Source organism: Stigmatopora argus, chromosome 2, assembly GCF_051989625.1.
Source record: "Stigmatopora argus isolate UIUO_Sarg chromosome 2, RoL_Sarg_1.0, whole genome shotgun sequence".
NCBI classification, from domain to species: Eukaryota; Metazoa; Chordata; class Actinopteri; order Syngnathiformes; family Syngnathidae; genus Stigmatopora; species Stigmatopora argus.
The window spans coordinates 16,990,139-17,009,485 of record NC_135388.1 but is presented as its reverse complement, the minus strand read 5'-3'; the positions used below and the strand labels follow the sequence as shown (position 1 = coordinate 17,009,485).

General features: G+C 36.8%; 2 protein-coding genes across 2 annotated transcripts; one reads left to right on the top strand and one right to left on the bottom strand.

The window, feature by feature from the left end:
- The first annotated feature begins 113 nt into the window (after window positions 1-113).
- On the top strand, window positions 114-14,661 carry LOC144064844 (cilia- and flagella-associated protein 70-like). The gene is made up of 27 exons (XM_077587695.1): window positions 114-207; window positions 1,656-1,743; window positions 1,962-2,148; window positions 3,308-3,403; window positions 4,229-4,314; window positions 4,759-4,950; window positions 5,754-5,936; window positions 6,703-6,797; window positions 7,186-7,279; window positions 7,413-7,550; window positions 8,447-8,578; window positions 8,732-8,797; window positions 8,869-8,960; window positions 9,533-9,593; window positions 10,261-10,443; window positions 10,567-10,698; window positions 10,777-10,905; window positions 10,998-11,131; window positions 11,231-11,346; window positions 11,414-11,614; window positions 11,734-11,840; window positions 12,042-12,179; window positions 12,323-12,484; window positions 12,625-12,714; window positions 13,210-13,311; window positions 13,479-13,526; window positions 13,638-14,661. The coding sequence occupies exons 2-27, from the start codon at window positions 1,666-1,668 to the stop codon at window positions 13,734-13,736; spliced, it is 3,141 nt and encodes a 1,046-aa protein (XP_077443821.1). The 5' UTR covers window positions 114-207; window positions 1,656-1,665; the 3' UTR covers window positions 13,737-14,661.
- Window positions 14,662-14,700: 39 nt separating this feature from the next.
- On the bottom strand, window positions 14,701-17,233 carry LOC144066830 (transmembrane protein 138-like). Its single transcript, XM_077590196.1, has 4 exons — window positions 17,015-17,233; window positions 16,738-16,909; window positions 16,196-16,271; window positions 14,701-15,620 (listed from the first exon to the last, which is right to left on the bottom strand). Exons 1-4 carry the CDS (start codon window positions 17,029-17,031, stop codon window positions 15,505-15,507), a joined length of 381 nt encoding a protein of 126 aa, XP_077446322.1. The 5' UTR covers window positions 17,032-17,233; the 3' UTR covers window positions 14,701-15,504.
- Between the last annotated feature and the right edge of the window lie 2,114 nt (window positions 17,234-19,347).

Genomic DNA, 19,347 nt, shown 5'->3' with positions numbered 1-19,347 from the left:
TTGACTGCCATTTACGTAGATAGACGTCCAATTTATATTAAATAGAAATGCTGGCGGTGATCATAAATGTAAACTTTTTTAAATTTATGACGTCAGAGTAAACTTTGGGAGAGGCGTCATCCATAGTAAGAAGCATCAATTGGAAGAGGTGTTTTTTTATTTTTTTTATTTGTTTTTATTTTTTAAGGTCACCAGGCAGCCAAAAAGGCAAGACACAAACTTCACTTTTGTTGGATTGTTTTGCGATATTCATTTTCTTTTTGCATTGGACCAGAGCAACGATTAGTACATTTGAGTGGTGGCATGCTAGATATATCGGATAACATTGGTTTGATGTTCTAATGTAACGAATATAACTCGTATAAACTTATTTCTTCATCTTAAAACACTCAAGATGCGACTTTTTTGGACGGGAAACGTTGGACTGAAATTTGGTTGCTATGGGTAACGGCTTATGGAGTGTAAACAAAACACTGAAACGAAAATACTTGTCCCTTGGGGCCAAAGAGGAAAATAGAAATTAAATTATTTTATCTTCTATTATCTTATATCACATTTTATTATACTGCATTGCGTTGTGTTTTATTATATTATTTTTTTTAAAACAGTTGGTTGTGAGCATTTTGGAGGAAAACTCACCCCTGGTGAGATATGAGGCACCTATTATTGAACTCAAATCTCTTTACTGTGATCTTGATCATGCATTCCTGTCAATCTCAGCCGATTACTCCCCTTATTAATTATTCCAATTCCCCTTATTAAGCCGACACACTCTGTGGAAGGGCGCGTGAGCATATCATGCTCAAAGCATGACAATATTTGTAGTCGACGATTACGTTTTTGTCTGCTACCAGTGATGGAAACAATCCGGATTAGAGCCAAAATGGGTAAAACAAGATAGTTTTTTTTAACAAAAAACTTACTTAAAAAAACACAATCCCGTACAAAAGTTGTTATATGGCGTACACAATTTGAAATGATCAATAAATGTATAAAATGCAGGGAAAATGTTAAGTTGACAGGTATGATCATGGTTTAGTACAGGGGTGTCAGACTCGGGTTGGTTCGCGGGCTGCGTTAACGTCAAGTCAATTTCATGTGGGCCGGACCATTTTAGATATATTTACATTTTTTTATATAAATGGATTAAAAGCCCTGAATATTCAGTTTTTTATAGATCTAAAACAATGTTTATTTTAGCTTTTTTATATATATTTTTAGATTTTACGAAATGATTTTTGAACTAAAAACACAGACAAAAATGATTAAAAAATTACAATTATTGATTTAAAAGGGGAAAAATCAGGAAATTTAATATACACCTATACTCTTCATTTTAATTTGATCCTAAAACAGAAAGTTGGCACTCATGATTTACTTTCCCAGGCCACACAAAATTATGTGGCGGGCCAGATTTGGCCCCCGGGCCGCCACTTTGACACATGTGGTGTAGTAGAAATATATATGATTAGAATGAGGAGATTTGTGTTAAATAGAAGGCAATAAAATTTGTGCGTGCCTTCAAGGTTATTAAAAATACCAAAGCCCCATCATTTTCTGAACAGCTGTTATTTTCAAATACCTAGTAAAATAATTAGCAGTACATTCACGCTGATGTGTATCAACTAAATTCCTTTTCCTTTCCACTTTCACAGTTTACCTTGAATGATGGAGGCTACTGATGAGAAGGTAGACAATTCTAATATTGAAATCAAAATAACAGTTGTTCGCGCAACTAACATGGTGAGTGAACAAAACCTCTGGTTGAATTTGACTTTTAATTCTGCTTTTCTCTTTTTTTCTCTCTTAATGATTCTCTATTTAACTTCTGCACTAGCCAAATGCTTTTATTCTTAGTTTAAGTTATTAGCCCAGGAGAGTATTTTGCTTTTTTAAACAATATTTCTGTGTTAATGATTCAGCACTTGCACTCCTAATTCAAAACTTCACTTTATTATTAGCATGGAAAAAAGGCAGGAACTGTCCAAAGTTTTCTTCACATGGAGTTCAATGGTGCGCTGTTGGGAGAGTCTGAAAAACGTACGGTTGATCCCGCGGCCCAGTTCATTGAGTATGACTTCACCCGCAAATTTACCTGCTGCAATGAAGCACTGGCACTTAGTGACATCCTTCACAAACCCGTCATAGGTAAGATACTCTAACTTGTGTGAGTAGCTAAGTACTTTTTTTCTTTTTATTTATTTATTTTTAGACACGAAGCTCAAAGGGATCTCTGTTCTATCAAACTGCTAATGGAATTATTTTACTCTTCAAAGCTATTAGAAAAATGAGGGCCTTTTTATTTATTTACTTTATTTTTTTTTATATGTAGCTTTGGAACATATGGAATAAAATAGGCAAAAAAATATTTCACATGTGGTTGAAAATATGTCCTGCACCCAGCCTGAGAACCACTAAAATAACCAGATTTCAGTATTTTTTTCCCTCTGCAATGCTATTCCAAACTCTCATTAAAGCCTTTTTGGACTGCTACCCTCAGAATTGACTGTAAAATTGTGTGCTAGGTGGTTTAAGTACAGATATTAACATTATTTTTACCCCTTTGTTGTTTTGGCAGTTTTTTTTTGTTTCGTTTATTTTTTTATTGCACTAAAAATATCAGTGATCCTGTCCAAGAAAAAGAAGTCCAATCCAAATCCAAGCCATGGAAATACAGTGTATTGGGTGTGCCGTTCCATCATTTTAGAAAAGATTATTTTTGGTTTTATGGACATTGTGGGTTCAGATAAAAAACATCTTCAGTGGTGTGAATATCCGCTAATCCTCACATAGGTCGCAGAGGGTGCTGGAGTCTATCCAGTCAATCGCAAGGCACAAGGAGATGGACAACCAATCACACTCACATTCATACCGAGGGACAATTTCCACTGTTCAACCAGCCTACATGCATGTTTTGGGGATGTAGGAGGAAACCGGAGTACCCAGAGAAAACCCATACAAGAGCGGGGAGAACATGCAAACTTCACACAGTGAGGACTGACCTAGGGTCAAACCCTCGACCCCAGAAATGTGAGCCCAGCGCGCCAACCACTTTTCCGACCGGGCCACCTGGTGTGAAATAAAAGATGATAATTTAATTTCTTCATCACTTGATGTCATACCCAAATAACTGAAGTCGAGAGCAAAAAGAAAGGGAAGGGAGCTCTTAAAAATGAGGTGCAATAAGTGCGTGATTGGATACCTTTTCTTTTTTAATAAAGTACCCATCGCAAGAGCCTCGCAGATGACATTGTAAAAATAATAATTTGCCTTTCCATTCTATTAATCTGAATGATATTGTTTGCAGTGACTTTGATAGAGCTTGTTCCTGAGAAGAAAAAGGTGGAGGCAAAGTCAATAGTTCTGGGCGAGGCAGTTATTGACCTGCTGCCTTTACTGCAAGGTGAATGTGCTTCTCATACATTTAGGATGCGTTTTAAAACACCCTGAGGGACGTCTTGTTCTTCTTCCTGGGGAAGAAAGAAACTAATATTATTTCTCTTCTTTAAGCTGTATTTTTTTTGTGTCAGAACTGAATATTAATTATTTGCAGAATTAAAATGACTTCTTTTTTGTTATTTTTGGGTGACACTAAATGGATTTGGGGGTAAATTGTTGCATCGATCCTCAAATCATAAGGTCTTTTATTTTTTGTATCAGGGGTGATTAGTCAATTGAGGAATTAAAATAGCTATTTTTCTGTTCTTTTCCTTTTTCCATTTTTGTCTGGTTGATGACATTAATTAGTTGCATACAAATTGTTTCCTGGGTTCCAAGTTAACAAGTAGAGTTTGCTTTGCAGTTGTATTTCTTTTGAACTTTTTATTTTCTTCTCTATGCTCTGGAACACCCAAGGAAGATTGCAATCTTTAACATCAATAAGTTTTAGTCTCATTTAAAGAAGAATTTAAGGTTTTCTTCAAGGGCACCCCAGCAGAAGAGCAACCCTAACCTTTAACACCAATTTAAAAAATAATGATTTAACACAATTTGATCTGGAATGGGACTGTTATAATAGGCATCAATTTAAAAAATAAAAAGAATATACCTTGTGTAATTGTAGGGAGAAGTGTAAATAATAGTTAATATTTCAATATTTTACTTTTACCAAGTACTGTTAGAAATAGTACATAATATGTATTTTTGAATGTATGATTACCATTACTATTGAAGTACTTCTTTGAGAGATTATTACAGTATTTTAACCTTACCCATACTTTATTTTCAGGTCAATGCACCTTTTCGTCCACACCCACACTACATGCAGTAAATAGTGCCACAGAAAAAGTCTCCACCCCACCCCTCATTACCAAGGTCAGTTCATTTTCTAAAAATAATGATGAAAAGTGCATCTAGAATTTTGCTACCTTGAATTAATATACTGAAATAATTCATTTTTGTTTAAACACGGTTTGATGCCGTTTTGGGGGTGTTAACCCACAACATTAAAGCCCACAAATTATTATTTTTTTTAACCTATTGAACCAAAATAAATGGCATTTTTAATGAAGGGCAACATTTTAGAAGCCAAATGTCACGACCCTACCATTGGACCTAGTAGAATTTAATAAACTACAAATCACAGCAATAACATTTTATAAACAGATGAAAAAACATCACTGAGGAAAATATAGTCTTTGAAATCTTAACCAAAAACAATGGTATGAATGCTAAAATTCTTTGTGGCCTGAAAAATATTGATTGTGTTATATTCCAGCAATACATTGAGACATTAAACCATTATTTTTAACCATGCAGCACCCGGTTTTGGAAGTCTGTGTTAGTGCGTCAGCTCCATTACTGACCGAAGAAGAGCTTGCAACTTCTAACCTGATGAAGGTGTCTTTGGAGACACTTTATTCACTCCCTGACACATTTAATCAAAGTTTTGGGCCAACAGCCCCCCCATACATATGCACTGCAATAATGGATGTGCCATGTACTGCAGAGGTGAGTGTTTTACATTTTATGAAAATCAACCTTAGCTTGCAATCAACTCTTTCAGTGCCTTTGACAACGATAGACGTCTAATGATGTGAATGAAGTGATGCCATGTATCCATAACGGCAGAATGCCAAATTACGAGTCCGAAACTATCACTTGTTTAGGTCTTTTGCCGAGAAAACGCACCTTATGGAGAAGCACTACCAATTTCGTTATACGCAGTTTCTGGGTGTGATGACAATTAGGCTTTTTGTTGTTGATGATGACGACAGGGCCTATGTCCGATTATTATTATTATTATTAATCATTTGACTTTTTTCATCCTTCAGCTATAAATTTAAATCAGTTTTTCAGGACAAAGGATGGAATCTATTTGAATTAGGAGAGCTGGCAGCCAATATACATTCCTTCATTTGCTGCCAGCCCTAGTAGTTCAAATTGATTGGATGTCCATCATCATACATAAATGAATAAAAATCCTACTTGTCAAGGTCCTTACTTTTTTACATTTCTTTGTTAGTTGAGACTTGTTCATCTGGAAACGGAATGTTTTTTTAAACGACTTCAAAAATCAAACATTAAAAATATTTCATACAGTGACAAAGTGATTCGTGTCACGTTTTAATATTTTCAAATTCCTTTCTTCTGTGTCAAGTTTTGTGACGTTACAAAATAGATGTTGGATTTGAATAACAGAAACCTGATTTGTGACATTGTCTGATTAATATTTTATGGAAAATGGGCATCCTTTTTTCATAAAACTTTAGAAAGTAACTGCTCTAAAGTTCCCATCCATCTCTGACTCCCAGAAAGACCAACTCATGTTGTTTAGTGAAGGACAACTCAAGGCAGGGGGCCACAGGGAAGACAAAGACCGACAGAGGAAGAGGCCGCATCATGCCCACCTGGCCCCTGGAAACCACTACATTCCAGACGCTTTTTTCCACTCTCAACCCATTGATCAAGAAGATGGCGAGCTTACTGGAGTAGAGGTAAATTACCTCTCATCCAATGCAAAAAAACATAGCCAATCATAATCTACTTCACCAATGAGCTCATGCATGTATCACAGATGGGCAAAAGTGCCCGTAAAAGCCGCCCACATGCTAACTGTTGGTACTCGGACGTTTCATCGAAAGACGTTTGGTCCCCGGACGTTTGGTCGACCGGACGTTTGGTAGAACGGACGTTTCCTAGAACGGACGTTTGGTCGCTGGGTTGTTACTGTTGAAACCAGCAAATTATAATCATGAGAGAGAGAGAGAGTTTAATATCTAAATATCTAATATCAAAATATCAAAAGTAAACTCTCTGTCATAATTTGACAGCGAGCGAACCCGGCGACCAAACGTCCGGTCGACCAAACGCCCGGTCGACGAAACGTCCGGGGTCTAAACGTCCGGGGACCAAACGTCTTTCGACGAAACGTCCGGTCAAGCTAACACGGTTTAGTCGAAGTTTTTATTTTACGACAGGGGTGTCAAACCGGTCCTCTAAGGGCTGCAGTGGGTGCAGCTTTTCATTCCAACTCAACAAGAGGATACCTTTTGCAAGTGTAATCAGTTAACTAAAGTCAGGTGCTACTTATTTTAGAAGACACCTGATTTGTTAAATTGTCGGCACTGGATCGGTTGGAACAAAGACCAGGACCCACTGCAGCCCTCGGCGGAATCGGTTTGACACGTGTTTTACGAGGTCAACAATTAAGAAGCATCCATGATATGAAAACACAAATATTACTCAGCATATCTGCGACAGGACTCTGAATTCCGAAATGAAGCTGAGACCTTGATGAACAGAGTGAGCTGGGACGTAGAAATGCCCTGTTTTCTGGATGCAGACGCTGTTACCAAGTCAGTTTCACACAACTCATTAACGCCACAGTTGAATGGATGCAAGCTGTGGTGGTATTGTATATCTATTGCCAAATTAGTTTGAATTCTTCCCAAAATATCTCCCTAGGCATTCATAAACTCTCAATGTGCCTTTTTGATATTATTATACTATATTTCACCCAGCAGGTAAATTAATCTTACGTCTGTATTTATTTTTCACACATTTCAAAAGAAACAACACATTCAGGCAGATTAATGTAAATTCAAGTTGAATCTGATGAAAATAGGAAATTCATAATTCTGTAGTATTTGCATACGCAATTAAAGTTATTGTCTGTGATGTTCCTGGAACAACTGTGCTGGCAGAATGTTGTTGGATATATGCAAATATTGACTTGGATCTCAGGCTTCGTCAGAAAATCACAGAGAGCAGATACTGGCCACTTGAGATCATGAAGTCAACGCTTGCCAATGAAAAGTCTGGTGCAGCTTCCAAGGGGGTAAAACACACTCAGCTGGAATAGAAATCTTTGATTTGTTTTGCAGTGATACCTAGCTAATACAGTAAAACCAACCCATGCTGAAAAATGAATAGTTATTGTGATTTTTGTGTATTTATTTTTTGTTCTTTAGCAAACAGAGGATGATCCACATGTGCCCTGCCACGGCGTGGCCTTTATTGACATGGGCCGCTTACTTTATCCAGGAGTTACCCATATTCGAGGAGCATACAGTATTCAACCTTACTCGAGCACATTATTACTGACCAAGGTACAACAAAAACAACAAAAGTCTTGTGTTAACATTTTTAATCTATCATGATTAATCTTCCCAAATTTACCAGATATTGGAATTCCAGATCTCCTTTGATGATGTTGATTTGAAATGTTGATTTGTATTTTTAAAAATACTATAGCTGACTTTTTTGATATCAGAGTTTAATTCAATACATGGTTGTAGAGTCTCCATCATTTTCATTGTAATATACTAATCATGTGAATTTATGAAATTGCATTGAAGCAGTAAAAACAGTAGTGCGGTTGTTAATGAGTTTTTTTTTTAGTTTTCTGTGTTGTAAGTGGTAATATGCCAAAGTTACTATGTGGTCAAGTGTAAAAATAAGATCATTTTTAGAGCAGATTTGATTGATCTATCACTGACAGTGGCACCTAACGAGTTATATAAATTACAACTTTAAAACAATAACAGCTCACAATAAACCAATCTGTATCTGGCGGCCTTAAAAATTGCAAGTTTGCCTATTTAAAAAGGTAAGAGACATTTGTAATTTTCAGAATCATCAGAGTTATAGAATGTAAAAAAAAATCTGGCATACTCACATATCTTTATAGATATGTATTGGGCAGGCAGCAAAAATCTACTATTCATACTTGGTGATGTAGCCTTGCTTGGCATTGGCAATGATGTCTAAATACATGGATTTATTCATCTTGCTATTGAAACGAACCAGTCTTCCTGTCCCTTTTGCATTAAAAAAATATCCCAAAAGCATGATGTTTCCACCCCATGCTATAGAATAGGTATGGTCTTATCTTTTTAAATGTTGACCCTTTAATATTTAAGTTTTCAAATATTTATTGGCCACAATGCATACTGTGAATATCTTGTATATATGTATTGCATTGCCTTCTCTTTCTATTCCTCAGACCAGGAGAAATGTCAGTTTGTTAAAAGAACAGTTAAAACCAGGAAGCAGTAAAGACCGTTCTGGTGCAGGTGCAGCTAGTTCTGCAAAGCCCAATGCAGGAAAGGCCAAAGATGGCAAGGGGCATGTTAAAGTTAGTGTCATTTTTCTTGTCTTTGCCGTCTCATAATCTTATCTAGAAGCAACAGTTAAATTTTTCCTTGTGTAATAGCATTCTAACCATTTAAGTGGTGAACCTTATCACCAACTTAGGAGTTAATTAACTAGTGCAATGTCTTTGTGTCAGGGGGCTGGCACTCAAAATGGAGCAACTGATTCTAATGTCGCCGATCACATTCCTCCAGACAGAAAAGTAAGCTTGCACATAGTACTTTCCAAAGATGATTTCTTAACATGTTACAATGTCTTTTACCTTCATGACAGGCATATTTGGACGCAAGGACATACATTATCATTGAAGTTACATTAACAAATGCACTAATACCCAAAACCTCTTCAGAAGAATTGGCAAAAAGGTAAACTACTTCCTGTTACAAACAATGGTGTTGTTATTAAACATAAAGTATTACACATTTCATACACAATAATGCCTCACATTATTAATCCCTGAAAAAAAAGTTTACTGCAGTTTTTGTTGACAATGCATAGTGGAATATTTAGACTATACGATGTTACCCTGTAAAAATTCTATAATTAAACCATCTTGGATTGTTAAATTCAAAGCTGCGGGTACTTGTATTGTTATTTACTTTTGACTTTTTTGCTTTTGTAACTAACGCTGTAACAATCTTGCAATACTGTAATATCATTACTAATTTCAAAGGAGTAATGCCTAACACTACTTATTAATGAGAAAAGTATTTGTTTAGTTTTTTTACTGTAAAACGATGACATATTACACCCAACACTGGCGATTAATACAGCTTGTTCATACCTTAACCATCCAAAAATATGGATATAAGTATATAATATAAGTTGTCAACTGTAAAAGCATTTTGACTTTAAATGCCATAGTATAGTTAATTGACAATTTGGCAAGAGAACGAGTAAAAAAGTTCTAAAAATTTTTTTTTTAAATTTCCTGTAGGGTGAAAGTCCTGATCCCTCCAAGACCTCCATCTTCTGGAGGACCCAACAAAGCTGAAAAAGTAAAGTTTTAGAACATTCTATACAGTTCATCATGTATACTATAAGTGTACTTGCTATAATTACAGTATTGAATAAACAAACACCACATATGTACAATTCAACATTAGAGTGACAAATTGCTGATGCTCTTTAAATACTCAAATCTGCTTGGCATGGCACCGAGTTGGTGAGATGGGCCAGCTCCTGTCCCATCACCACCAAAGGGCCCCATATTGGAGCATATAATTGCAGCACACATTTGAAGTGTCCAACATCAATGTATCACTTAACGAGCAGCTGTCACAACTCGTTTATGTTAGGTGAGGCTGTCAGCTCCACAGAATAGCAGGGCACAGACACTGATAAGTTCATGTTTGTGTGTTCACAAGCTCTCTATTACTACAAATATTTTATTTACAAAGGAATATAAGTATTGTCTTATTGTTTACAATAAAACAATGCACTAATGAATAACAGCACATTTCACATTAATAAACAACCAATATTAATAAAAAAACTGCAAGTATAATAAATTAATGCAGAAAATATTACAAAACTATAGATAATGTAATGTAATGTATTCTATCACATACAGATGAAAAAAAATCGATAGCAAAACATATGGTAGCCAAGGGTTCTGCTTTCACCAACTCTGTTCTAAAGAATTTGCATTTTTCTTTCATTTAGGCTGTACTAAACTTTCACAAGCAGGTGGGCACTGTGGTGAAGCATATTTTGGAGCAGTATGAGGAGTTGTTTGGAACAAAACTCAAACTGCCCAATGACTGTAACCGAGAGCAAATGATGGCTCAGCTCATGGGAGCTCTCAATGTGTCTGGGAGATATTTTGCCTTCAAAGAGCAAATAAAGGTCTGGATTACTGAGTGTCCCACCATTTGATTGTCAATAAATGTGTTACCCAAGTGGACAGGAGTTTGCTCACTTGATGCAGTATTTTACTGTTTGCGGGGGTGTTTATGTGTATGTTTGCAGCCTGCTGTGGTGAAGTTTGTGCGTGACAAAATGCAGCGGACAGACACATTTACTGAGCAGCAGGATCTGCATGAATTTGTCAGCAAGCTGTATGTGGACCTGGTGGATGAGATGCATGTTGCTCTCAACAAAGTACATACAAAAACACTCCCTCAATCACACGCTACCACGTACACATATACACGCAACTGTATCCCCATTTGCCTCTAGATTTATTCAAATGGAAGTGAAGATGACTCCCCTGATGAGATCCATTTGACTACCTCTCATCTCAGACATTTTGCTCGAGAGTCTCAGGTCATTGGCGATTATCAGATGGCTGTTCATTATTACAGAGAGGTACAAGTACTTTTCCAATAAAACTAAATCAACTCTACCTGAATAATTATGTTTTTGACCAAAGAATTTAAATGTAATCTCATTCCCCGCAGCTGGTTGTCAGACATCCTCGCGAACCTGCGTACAAATTTGATTGGGGTAACCTTTACATGCGGACTGGAGATTATATGAAAGCAAAAATGTGTTTCCAAGACGCTGTCGCTGTCCAGCAGTCCCATCAGCCAAGGTCAGAGTAACTGAACAAGTTTTCATGTTGTTTTTATATACTTGATTAAAAGGTACAAATCTGACTCAGAACTGGTTTATGTAATTTCTTACTCTTTAGCCTGATTATGTGTGGTGTGCTGGCAGCCATGTTTAATGATTTTGAGCAGGCTGAGATTTTCTTGGAGCGAGCTTCCAGCATGGATTCTCTGAGTTTGGTGGCCTGGACTTTGCTTGGTAAGCCCAAAAATCCGGGAGAAGCATGTGACTGGAACCCAATTCAATTTGTACAATTGCTACGCAGGTTTGGTTCAGGACAGCCAGAACAAAGGCATCCTCGCAGAAAGGGCTTTTCTGGAAGCCAAAAGCATTCTGAGAGCAAAGGAAGCAAGCAATCAGGCACACAATGTGGAAGGGTCAGATGTGGATGACGAAAATGAGAAGCAGAAGGGCCAGGAAGAGGACAGTCAACCTACAAGCCACTCTCCTAATAGGAAGCATAGTGGTAAGAACTCAACTTTCTTGTGTGTGTGTGTGTGTGTGTGTGTGTGTGTGTGTGTGTGTGTGTGTGTGTGTGTGTGTGTGATTGTGAGCCACAGATGTACTTTTATGGTCTTCTTTCAGACACTGAGAATGGTGAAACCATGCATAGTGAACCAAAAGAAAAAGTCATTTCCAAGTCCATTTACACTGAGACCCTTGAGTTTCTTTTGCACAACCATGCCCTCCAGGTACTGAAACAAGCAAGCAGCAGCTTATATGTAAAAAAATAAAATCCTCAAATAAATATAGATTAAAACTAAAAGAAAAATCCACTACTTAAGTAATGTGGTAAATTCATTTTTTAAGTCATCTTTCCCAAACATAGTAACAAGAATAGCCACCTATCTGTTAGCAATAGTCACAATTAGTACCTTCCTTTTGTGTTTCAGATGGCAGAGCACGCTCTTTCCAAGGAACTGAATTCGGATAGCAATCATTGTTTTCATCTGGCTTGTGTGCAGTTTCTCAGAGCTGAATATTCCAGTGCCATTGCCACACTCAGAGAGGCCTTACTTCGGATAGAGCCGGTGGGAAGAAAAGAAAAATCATGCAATACAAACAAAACCCTTTATGAATTATAACCACCTTTCAGTTTATCATACTATAACGCATTTACTCATATGCACTAAGTACACTCTGTGGACTAAAGCATTATTTACACTGTGAGCAGGTAGCAGATATGTGGGCCCTCGATGGTCACTGTCACTACATGTGCGGCTTGTTTCCTGAGGCCCAAGGGAGTTATGAACGGAGTTTAGACTTCCCAGAGCAGCCATCAGACACCCACCTCGTGCTTCTTCGCTTGGGATCCATCTATCTACAGGAGGAGAAGGTTAGATAATATACACTGACTGTAATCTACGTATGCCATTATTCTTTGCTGTGTGAGTAAGTGTTACAGTTGGATGGATGTTAGTGTCTCTCTGCAACCTCTTATGTTCAGTCAATGCTATTTTCTGCTGTTCCCTCTAGTTTGAGCAAGCTAAAATTACATACCTGCTATCATGTGAAAGAGCTCCATCCTGCCTCACCTGGTTAGGCCTTGGCATCTCCTCTTACCGGGTAAAAAGCCAAAATTACTAATATTAGGAAATGTTGGAAATGACATTTTATTGGACAGGGCAATAATATCTAGACCCTTATCTGTAGCATTGGCCTTCTAGGATCTGTAAGAATGCAATAACAGATTTTAAATTTGCATACTTGCCTCTATGTTTGCATGAGATCGAATGTGATGTACATTGTTATACCAGTAAAAACATACTATGCAAATAATTCTCCACAGACATTGTAATAATCCACTGTATTTATATTGGGATGCAGTTTCAAAGTGAATTGGCAAGGAAAAGGATGAAAGGTATTTAGTTTCATAGGATCTGCTGGGAAAAAAGGGCATACATTACATTCAACTGGAAAACCTGTTGTAACATTTTCTGCCTACTTTAACAGTCTGTATTTTCAAAGTGGGGCTGCATTGAAATATTTTTCCTTTGATGTTCACGCAGATAGAAAAAAACAGACTCGGTTAAATGTCTTTGTTTGTTCCTGAGTGTATAGCTGGAGGAGCTTTCGTTAGCTGAAGAAGCTTTGACGGAGGCCAACCATTTGAACAACCAGAACGCCGAGGTGTGGGCCTACTTGGCGCTCATAAGCCTCAGGGTGCGTGAAAATAATGTCATTGTTTTCCTGTAAGATTTGATTTGTTCAAGTTAAAAGACATAGCTTTAACTTTAAATCACAGAGCTTTCTTGTAGTTCCATTTTTCCCCAGAATCGCAGACATTCCATTATTTCAGGCACAGTACTCATATGATGTTGTAATTTCAGTTTGACAGGCAAGAGGAAGCGACGCTGTTTTACAAATATGCTATTAGGGTGAGTTTGAGTTGGCGATCTCTTTTCTGAAAGATGTGTTTTGTTTTGTTTTTCTCCCGCCAGCTGAACAGACTATTTTCTTGGTATGCTTTACTTTTCTTGGTTTTACAGTTCAATCTGGAGAGTACTTCACTTCACAAGGAAGTAAAAGAGCTGCAGGATCAAGTCAAAACTCGTCCTCTGGCATCATGCTTTGAATCACACTCTTGACACAGAAGTTTCACTATTTGGAAAAAAAAGCAAACATGGTGACTATAAAAGGTTTCTGGAATACTACTTTTTTGTGTGGTGGAAGATGTAGGAGTACTTTTGAGATCAATGGAAAAATCTGTAATAATGTTAGTTCATATTTCACAAAATATTTAATGAAATCAGACACTGAAGTACTTGACAAAGACGAAGGATATTAAGAAAACTGGATGCAAATAGCTATAACTATTTACTGGCCATGCTTCAAGTGGAACTCACATAAAGAGGAATACTTGAAGTGTTAAAAAAGAGAATAAGCAATCAAGAGTTGTAACAAATCACTTCCACATCAGTGATGTGTCAATATAGACTGTTGTTATACATTCGTTCAATTTGTGAAACCCTTATCCTCACAAGGGTCACAGTGGTGCTGGACCCTATCCCAGCTTACTTCGGACACGAGGCGGGGACACCCTAAATTGGTGGCCAGCCAATTGCAAAGAGACGGAGAACCCTTCACTCGCACACTCATACCTAGGAGCAATTTAGACTGTTCAACCAGCCTACAATGCATGTTTTTACAATGTGGGAGGAAACCGGAGTACCTGGAGAAAACCCATGCAAGCCCAGGGTGAACATGCGAACTCCACACAGGAGGACCGACTTGACATCAAACCTAGGACCCCAGGAACTGCGAGGTCGACGCGCTGACCACTCAGTTGCCGGGCCGCCAGACATTTATTACGATAATTTAATATAATAGAATGTGTCAGAAATTGCTATTAAACTGGAGGGCATCACAATGGGTGTTTATGTAAAGCTTGAAGTTTCAACCGGAAACCTTGTGCAAGATCATTTTAAACTCAAATCAGTGGCCACCATTGAAGTAAAACTGTTTAATATCATATTACAAATACACAGTAACATACAGTCTAAAGTACATTGAAAAATATGCAGCATAAAAATCGATTACAATATACCGCAAATGTGTTCAAATATCCTTAAATGATATTCAAACTCTTAAAAATAATTTGGCACATGGAAATAAAAACTCATTACCATGATTTATGTGTAGTGTGGCAATGTTAATTCGTGGTTACGTGCAGGAAAATCATTTATGCCAGCAACGCATTTACAGAAGTATTCTTAAAAAAATGTACCAGTTTTCAGGAATGTACAGTTGGGATGAAAAAGTACTTTTTTTGTGCCAAAACATTTTTGCTCTAGTGGAGATTTGCATGAAGGAATGGGCCAAAACACCAGCAACAGTGCGAAACCCTTGTGAAGATTTACAATAATGTTTGATCTCTGTCCTCGGAAATAAAAGCTGTATAACAAAGTATTGAGGTGAACTTTCATCTTTGAACAAATACTCATTTTCCACCATAATTTGCCCCAAAAATCTTTAAAAATCAGGCTATGTGATTTAGTTTTTTTTTGCTTTTTATTTTCCATAGTTGAGTTATACCTATGATGAAAATTACACCCCTCCATCTTTTTAAAATGGCACAATTTGTGGCTGACTAAATAAGTACTTGTTTGCCCCACTGTATACAAATATGCACAGTACTGTAGATTTTGGCCAAAAGCAAAGCTTTTTTTGAGCATTTTTTGGTTATTTTTCAGAAATGTAAGATGTTGCCAAAAACTATAATTGGTTAACTTGAGAAGATGAATTACAAATACTCATAATAATTTGAATGAGTTACAAATTTTAATTATGCTTACCTACAATCTTAATATTCGAAGTGTAATCCTTGCTAAAGATACTTAAGGGAGAGAAAGGGTGTTACTGCTGCCTGGCCTGCGCAAAGACCTCTCGCAGCCAAGGTGAATCCTCATAGAGGCGAGGGTCCCCCAAATACTCTGAGGTCCTCTTGTAGAAGTAGTAGTATAACACAGATGCTGTTAACACATTTGAAAACATGAAAACTATTATTTAGCCTTAAAATGCAACGCCCCTATTCGGTGTGTTTCTTTACATGATAAACTATATGGTAACCTTGAAATACACACACACACATATATATTATATATATATATATATATCTATATATATATATATATATATATATATATATATGTATGTGTGTATGTGTGTATGTGTGTGTGTATGTGTGTGTGTGTATGTGTGTGTATGTGTGTGTATATGTGTGTGTGTATGTGTGTGTGTGTATATGTGTGTGTGTATGTGTGTATATGTGTGTGTATGTGTGTGTATGTGTGTATACGTGTGTATACGTGTGTATACGTGTGTATACTTGTGTATACGTGTGTATATGTGTGTGTATGTGTGTATGTGTGTATGTGTGTATGTGTGTATGTGTGTATGTGTGTATGTGTGTATATGTGTGTATATGTGTATATATGTGTATGTGTGTATATATGTGTATATGTGTATATATGTGTATATATGTGTATATATGTGTATATATATGTATAGATGTATATGTGTGTGTGTGTATAAAACATTATCTTACCAGCTCTTTGAAATACAAACATCACTTGAAGGCCATCTGTCCAAATAAACCGATTGGTATTTAGCCATCGCAAATTCTGCAAACAGAAAGCATCACACTTGGCTCTTAAAACACAATACAAAGAAAAGATGTTGAGTGAAAAGACATTCTGACTGAATGGAACATAGTGAATACTAATGTTGTTTTGCATTCAAACACAAGGCTGACAGAAAGGCTTGATAAAATGACAAAATGGGAAGCACCAATAAGCCTATGTAAAGTTGGGAGCTTATTACATATAGATAGGGGGTTGCAGTGGAGGTCAAAGTACTTCAATTGAGAAGGTTTACACACAATATGAAACCTAGATTCTTTAGAAAATGTGAATTCAACCCCAAATCTGTCACAAAAATCCAATAATTCGCTTCCTTTACAAGCTTTTCAGTGAATTCCCTTTGGAGGCTGAGGCAATCCTGGCCTGTCTGCACTTTTAGAATAGAGCATGAAAGCATTTTTGTAGTTGATTAGCCTCCTGTTTTGACAGTTCATATTTTTGCACTCACCATGAGCCAGGAATGAAGTATTACACTGAAGGTCAGATAGAGTGCAGAGAGCATTAGCAAAGCTCTAATTCTCTCCAACAATATGGCTACCAGGCCGACCTGGAACACGTATGTGTTAAACAGCATCAGCAGAATGATGATAAGGTTGAACAAGATGGCGATGTCCTGAATGCTACAGATAAAAGACAAGAAAATAATACGGTAATTTCTAAATATTGTAGAACTCAAACCCTATCAGAGAATGGAAAAAATTTCTTTCTTGCTTTGTTGGACTTACACGTAAAGTACTAGCATCACTACTTGATCATCTCTCAGGAGCTCACTGAAGGAGTTGACAAACAAGTCCAAGGAGAGCAGACTAAGCTGAATAAGTAACACCAGTGAATAGTTGCTGGGTTGGAGCTTCTCCGTCCCATAGGCTGGTCGCCCGGGCGGATTCTGGTTCCACAACGGATCCAAGGCTGCACTGATCTCTAAATTCAATCATCAATATGCAACAAAACTCCTCAGGGGTTTTCGGTGCATAAAGACCTCTTGGCTATTAATGGGGTCAGTTTGCTGGATGAGTCGGTAATGGACTGCTGTCAACATGCCAAAACCGATATGAGTTGCAGTGCATCAGTTCAAACGACGTGGCGACGAAGCCTCCAGAAATTGCAAACTTTTTTTCTCCCAATCATTGATTCTTCATTTTGAAACTGGAGACACATCTGCAATCCGCAAATCCAGATACTAAAGAAAATAACACAGGGCAGAGACATTAGTATTCTAGTTGAGGAACATTCTGTCACAAATCATATTTAGCGCATAGTGCAAATGTCATTTTCGTAAAAATTTGCATACATTTATTCACGCAGTATCCCGATGTTGATTGGAAAATGCACATGTGCATGCACGCAAATTCGCTTCATGTCCTTGCAGACTGTCACATGGGTAAGAAAGAGAGATGAGTTTTTTCTGCTTATGGCAGGCTATGTAATCACGATTGCAATAATGCTCCCAATACTTGCTGAAAAATGTGTCAGTGTGTGGTGAATTTGATGACATGTCAATACAGTGGAAATCCATTAACTGCTTGGTCAGACGCGGTTGACAGATTAAAAATGTGTGGTTTAAATTATAAACATTGCTCTCATGTCTGAAGCACTCAATATTTCTTGAAAATGTCATCATGTTCCTGATTTTCTTTTAGTTGATTTGTAGCGCAAACAGCCGTACACCACAAAACTGTTTAGCATTAGTTTGCGTGACCGTGTATCTTGACTTGACTTTTTCTTGTCAACAACGCAGTCATAGCATTTGTTTAAGTAAATATTGTTAAATAGTTTAAGAAAAAGAAAAATGTGGCCAAGGTTTAAATAATAATAATAAACAGTTTTATAAGTTCCGAGACATTTAATAAAAAGCTACTCTGCACTGCAATTTTCTTTTGTCTGCAACCTGGCTTTTTGAGTAGTATAAAATGAGTTTAATATGTCAAATTATGCTCTTGCTAGGTGTCTTCTAAATATGTAACTAAACTAGTTTGAGTTAAGAAAATATATATTACAACATATAACTAGTTTATGTTCTATTATTTAACAATCACCTTTGGTGGTGAATTTTGTGGACGTGCTCATTAATAATTAGAGTGCTTTCTCAAGCTATAATAATCATTTTTCAAGAAATAGAAGAGAAAACAGGATTATCATTTCAAGTTACTTACCCTCCATTACAAGAATAATAGTCCAATTCAGCACCATATGTCATCTACAAAACAGGAACGCTTTTCACTGTAGTCTATACCTCTGTGATAATGAGCTGAGGTCTTGTAAATCATTTTCATGGACCACTCGGGATCCTCTCAGCCAAAATAAATGCATTGCAGTCTCCCCACGGACGCCCGGTGGATTCTCTTTTCGACCCATGAGCACTATCCAAGAGATGTATTAACAGCTTGGCACAGCTATAACAGGTGTGCAGGAGATTAGGGCTCCTCTTCAACACAGACCAACAACCTAGAAACAAAATAGTGACTAATACATAGAGATTAGCAGCACTCTTCTCCTTAAACAATTGGATGAAAAAGTTTTTTGGGGGGAAGAATGGTCGTGTAAGCGGGGACGTTTGTGTTAAAGCAATTTAATGTGACAACATCAAATCAAATTCTTTTGTCTTGAAAATAATCTCAACATACTATTATACAAATAAGTGCAATTGTGTGTCCTAGTATTGTTCTATAAACTGTTATTTGTATTTTATATATATATATATATATATATATATATATATATATATATATATATATATATATATATATATATATATATATATATATATATAACTGTGGTTGAGCAGGAATTTAGTAATACTTTCGCATTGAACCTTCATTTAAAAGTCCCTCACATCTTGCCATTATTCAGTTTATATCCCATGTGTCACCACTCACCACCTGTCTTCTACATATATGTGACAACACAAATACAAACGTGTCTGTTAGGCATGAAACAGCCTGCACTACTGCTCAAAACAAAGTGCATTGTAATTGCAAAGAACAGATGGGTGGCTTTACTTGCTGTATAATTCATTTATTTTTTATTCCCTTTTGGAGTGACTTTGAACGACATAACA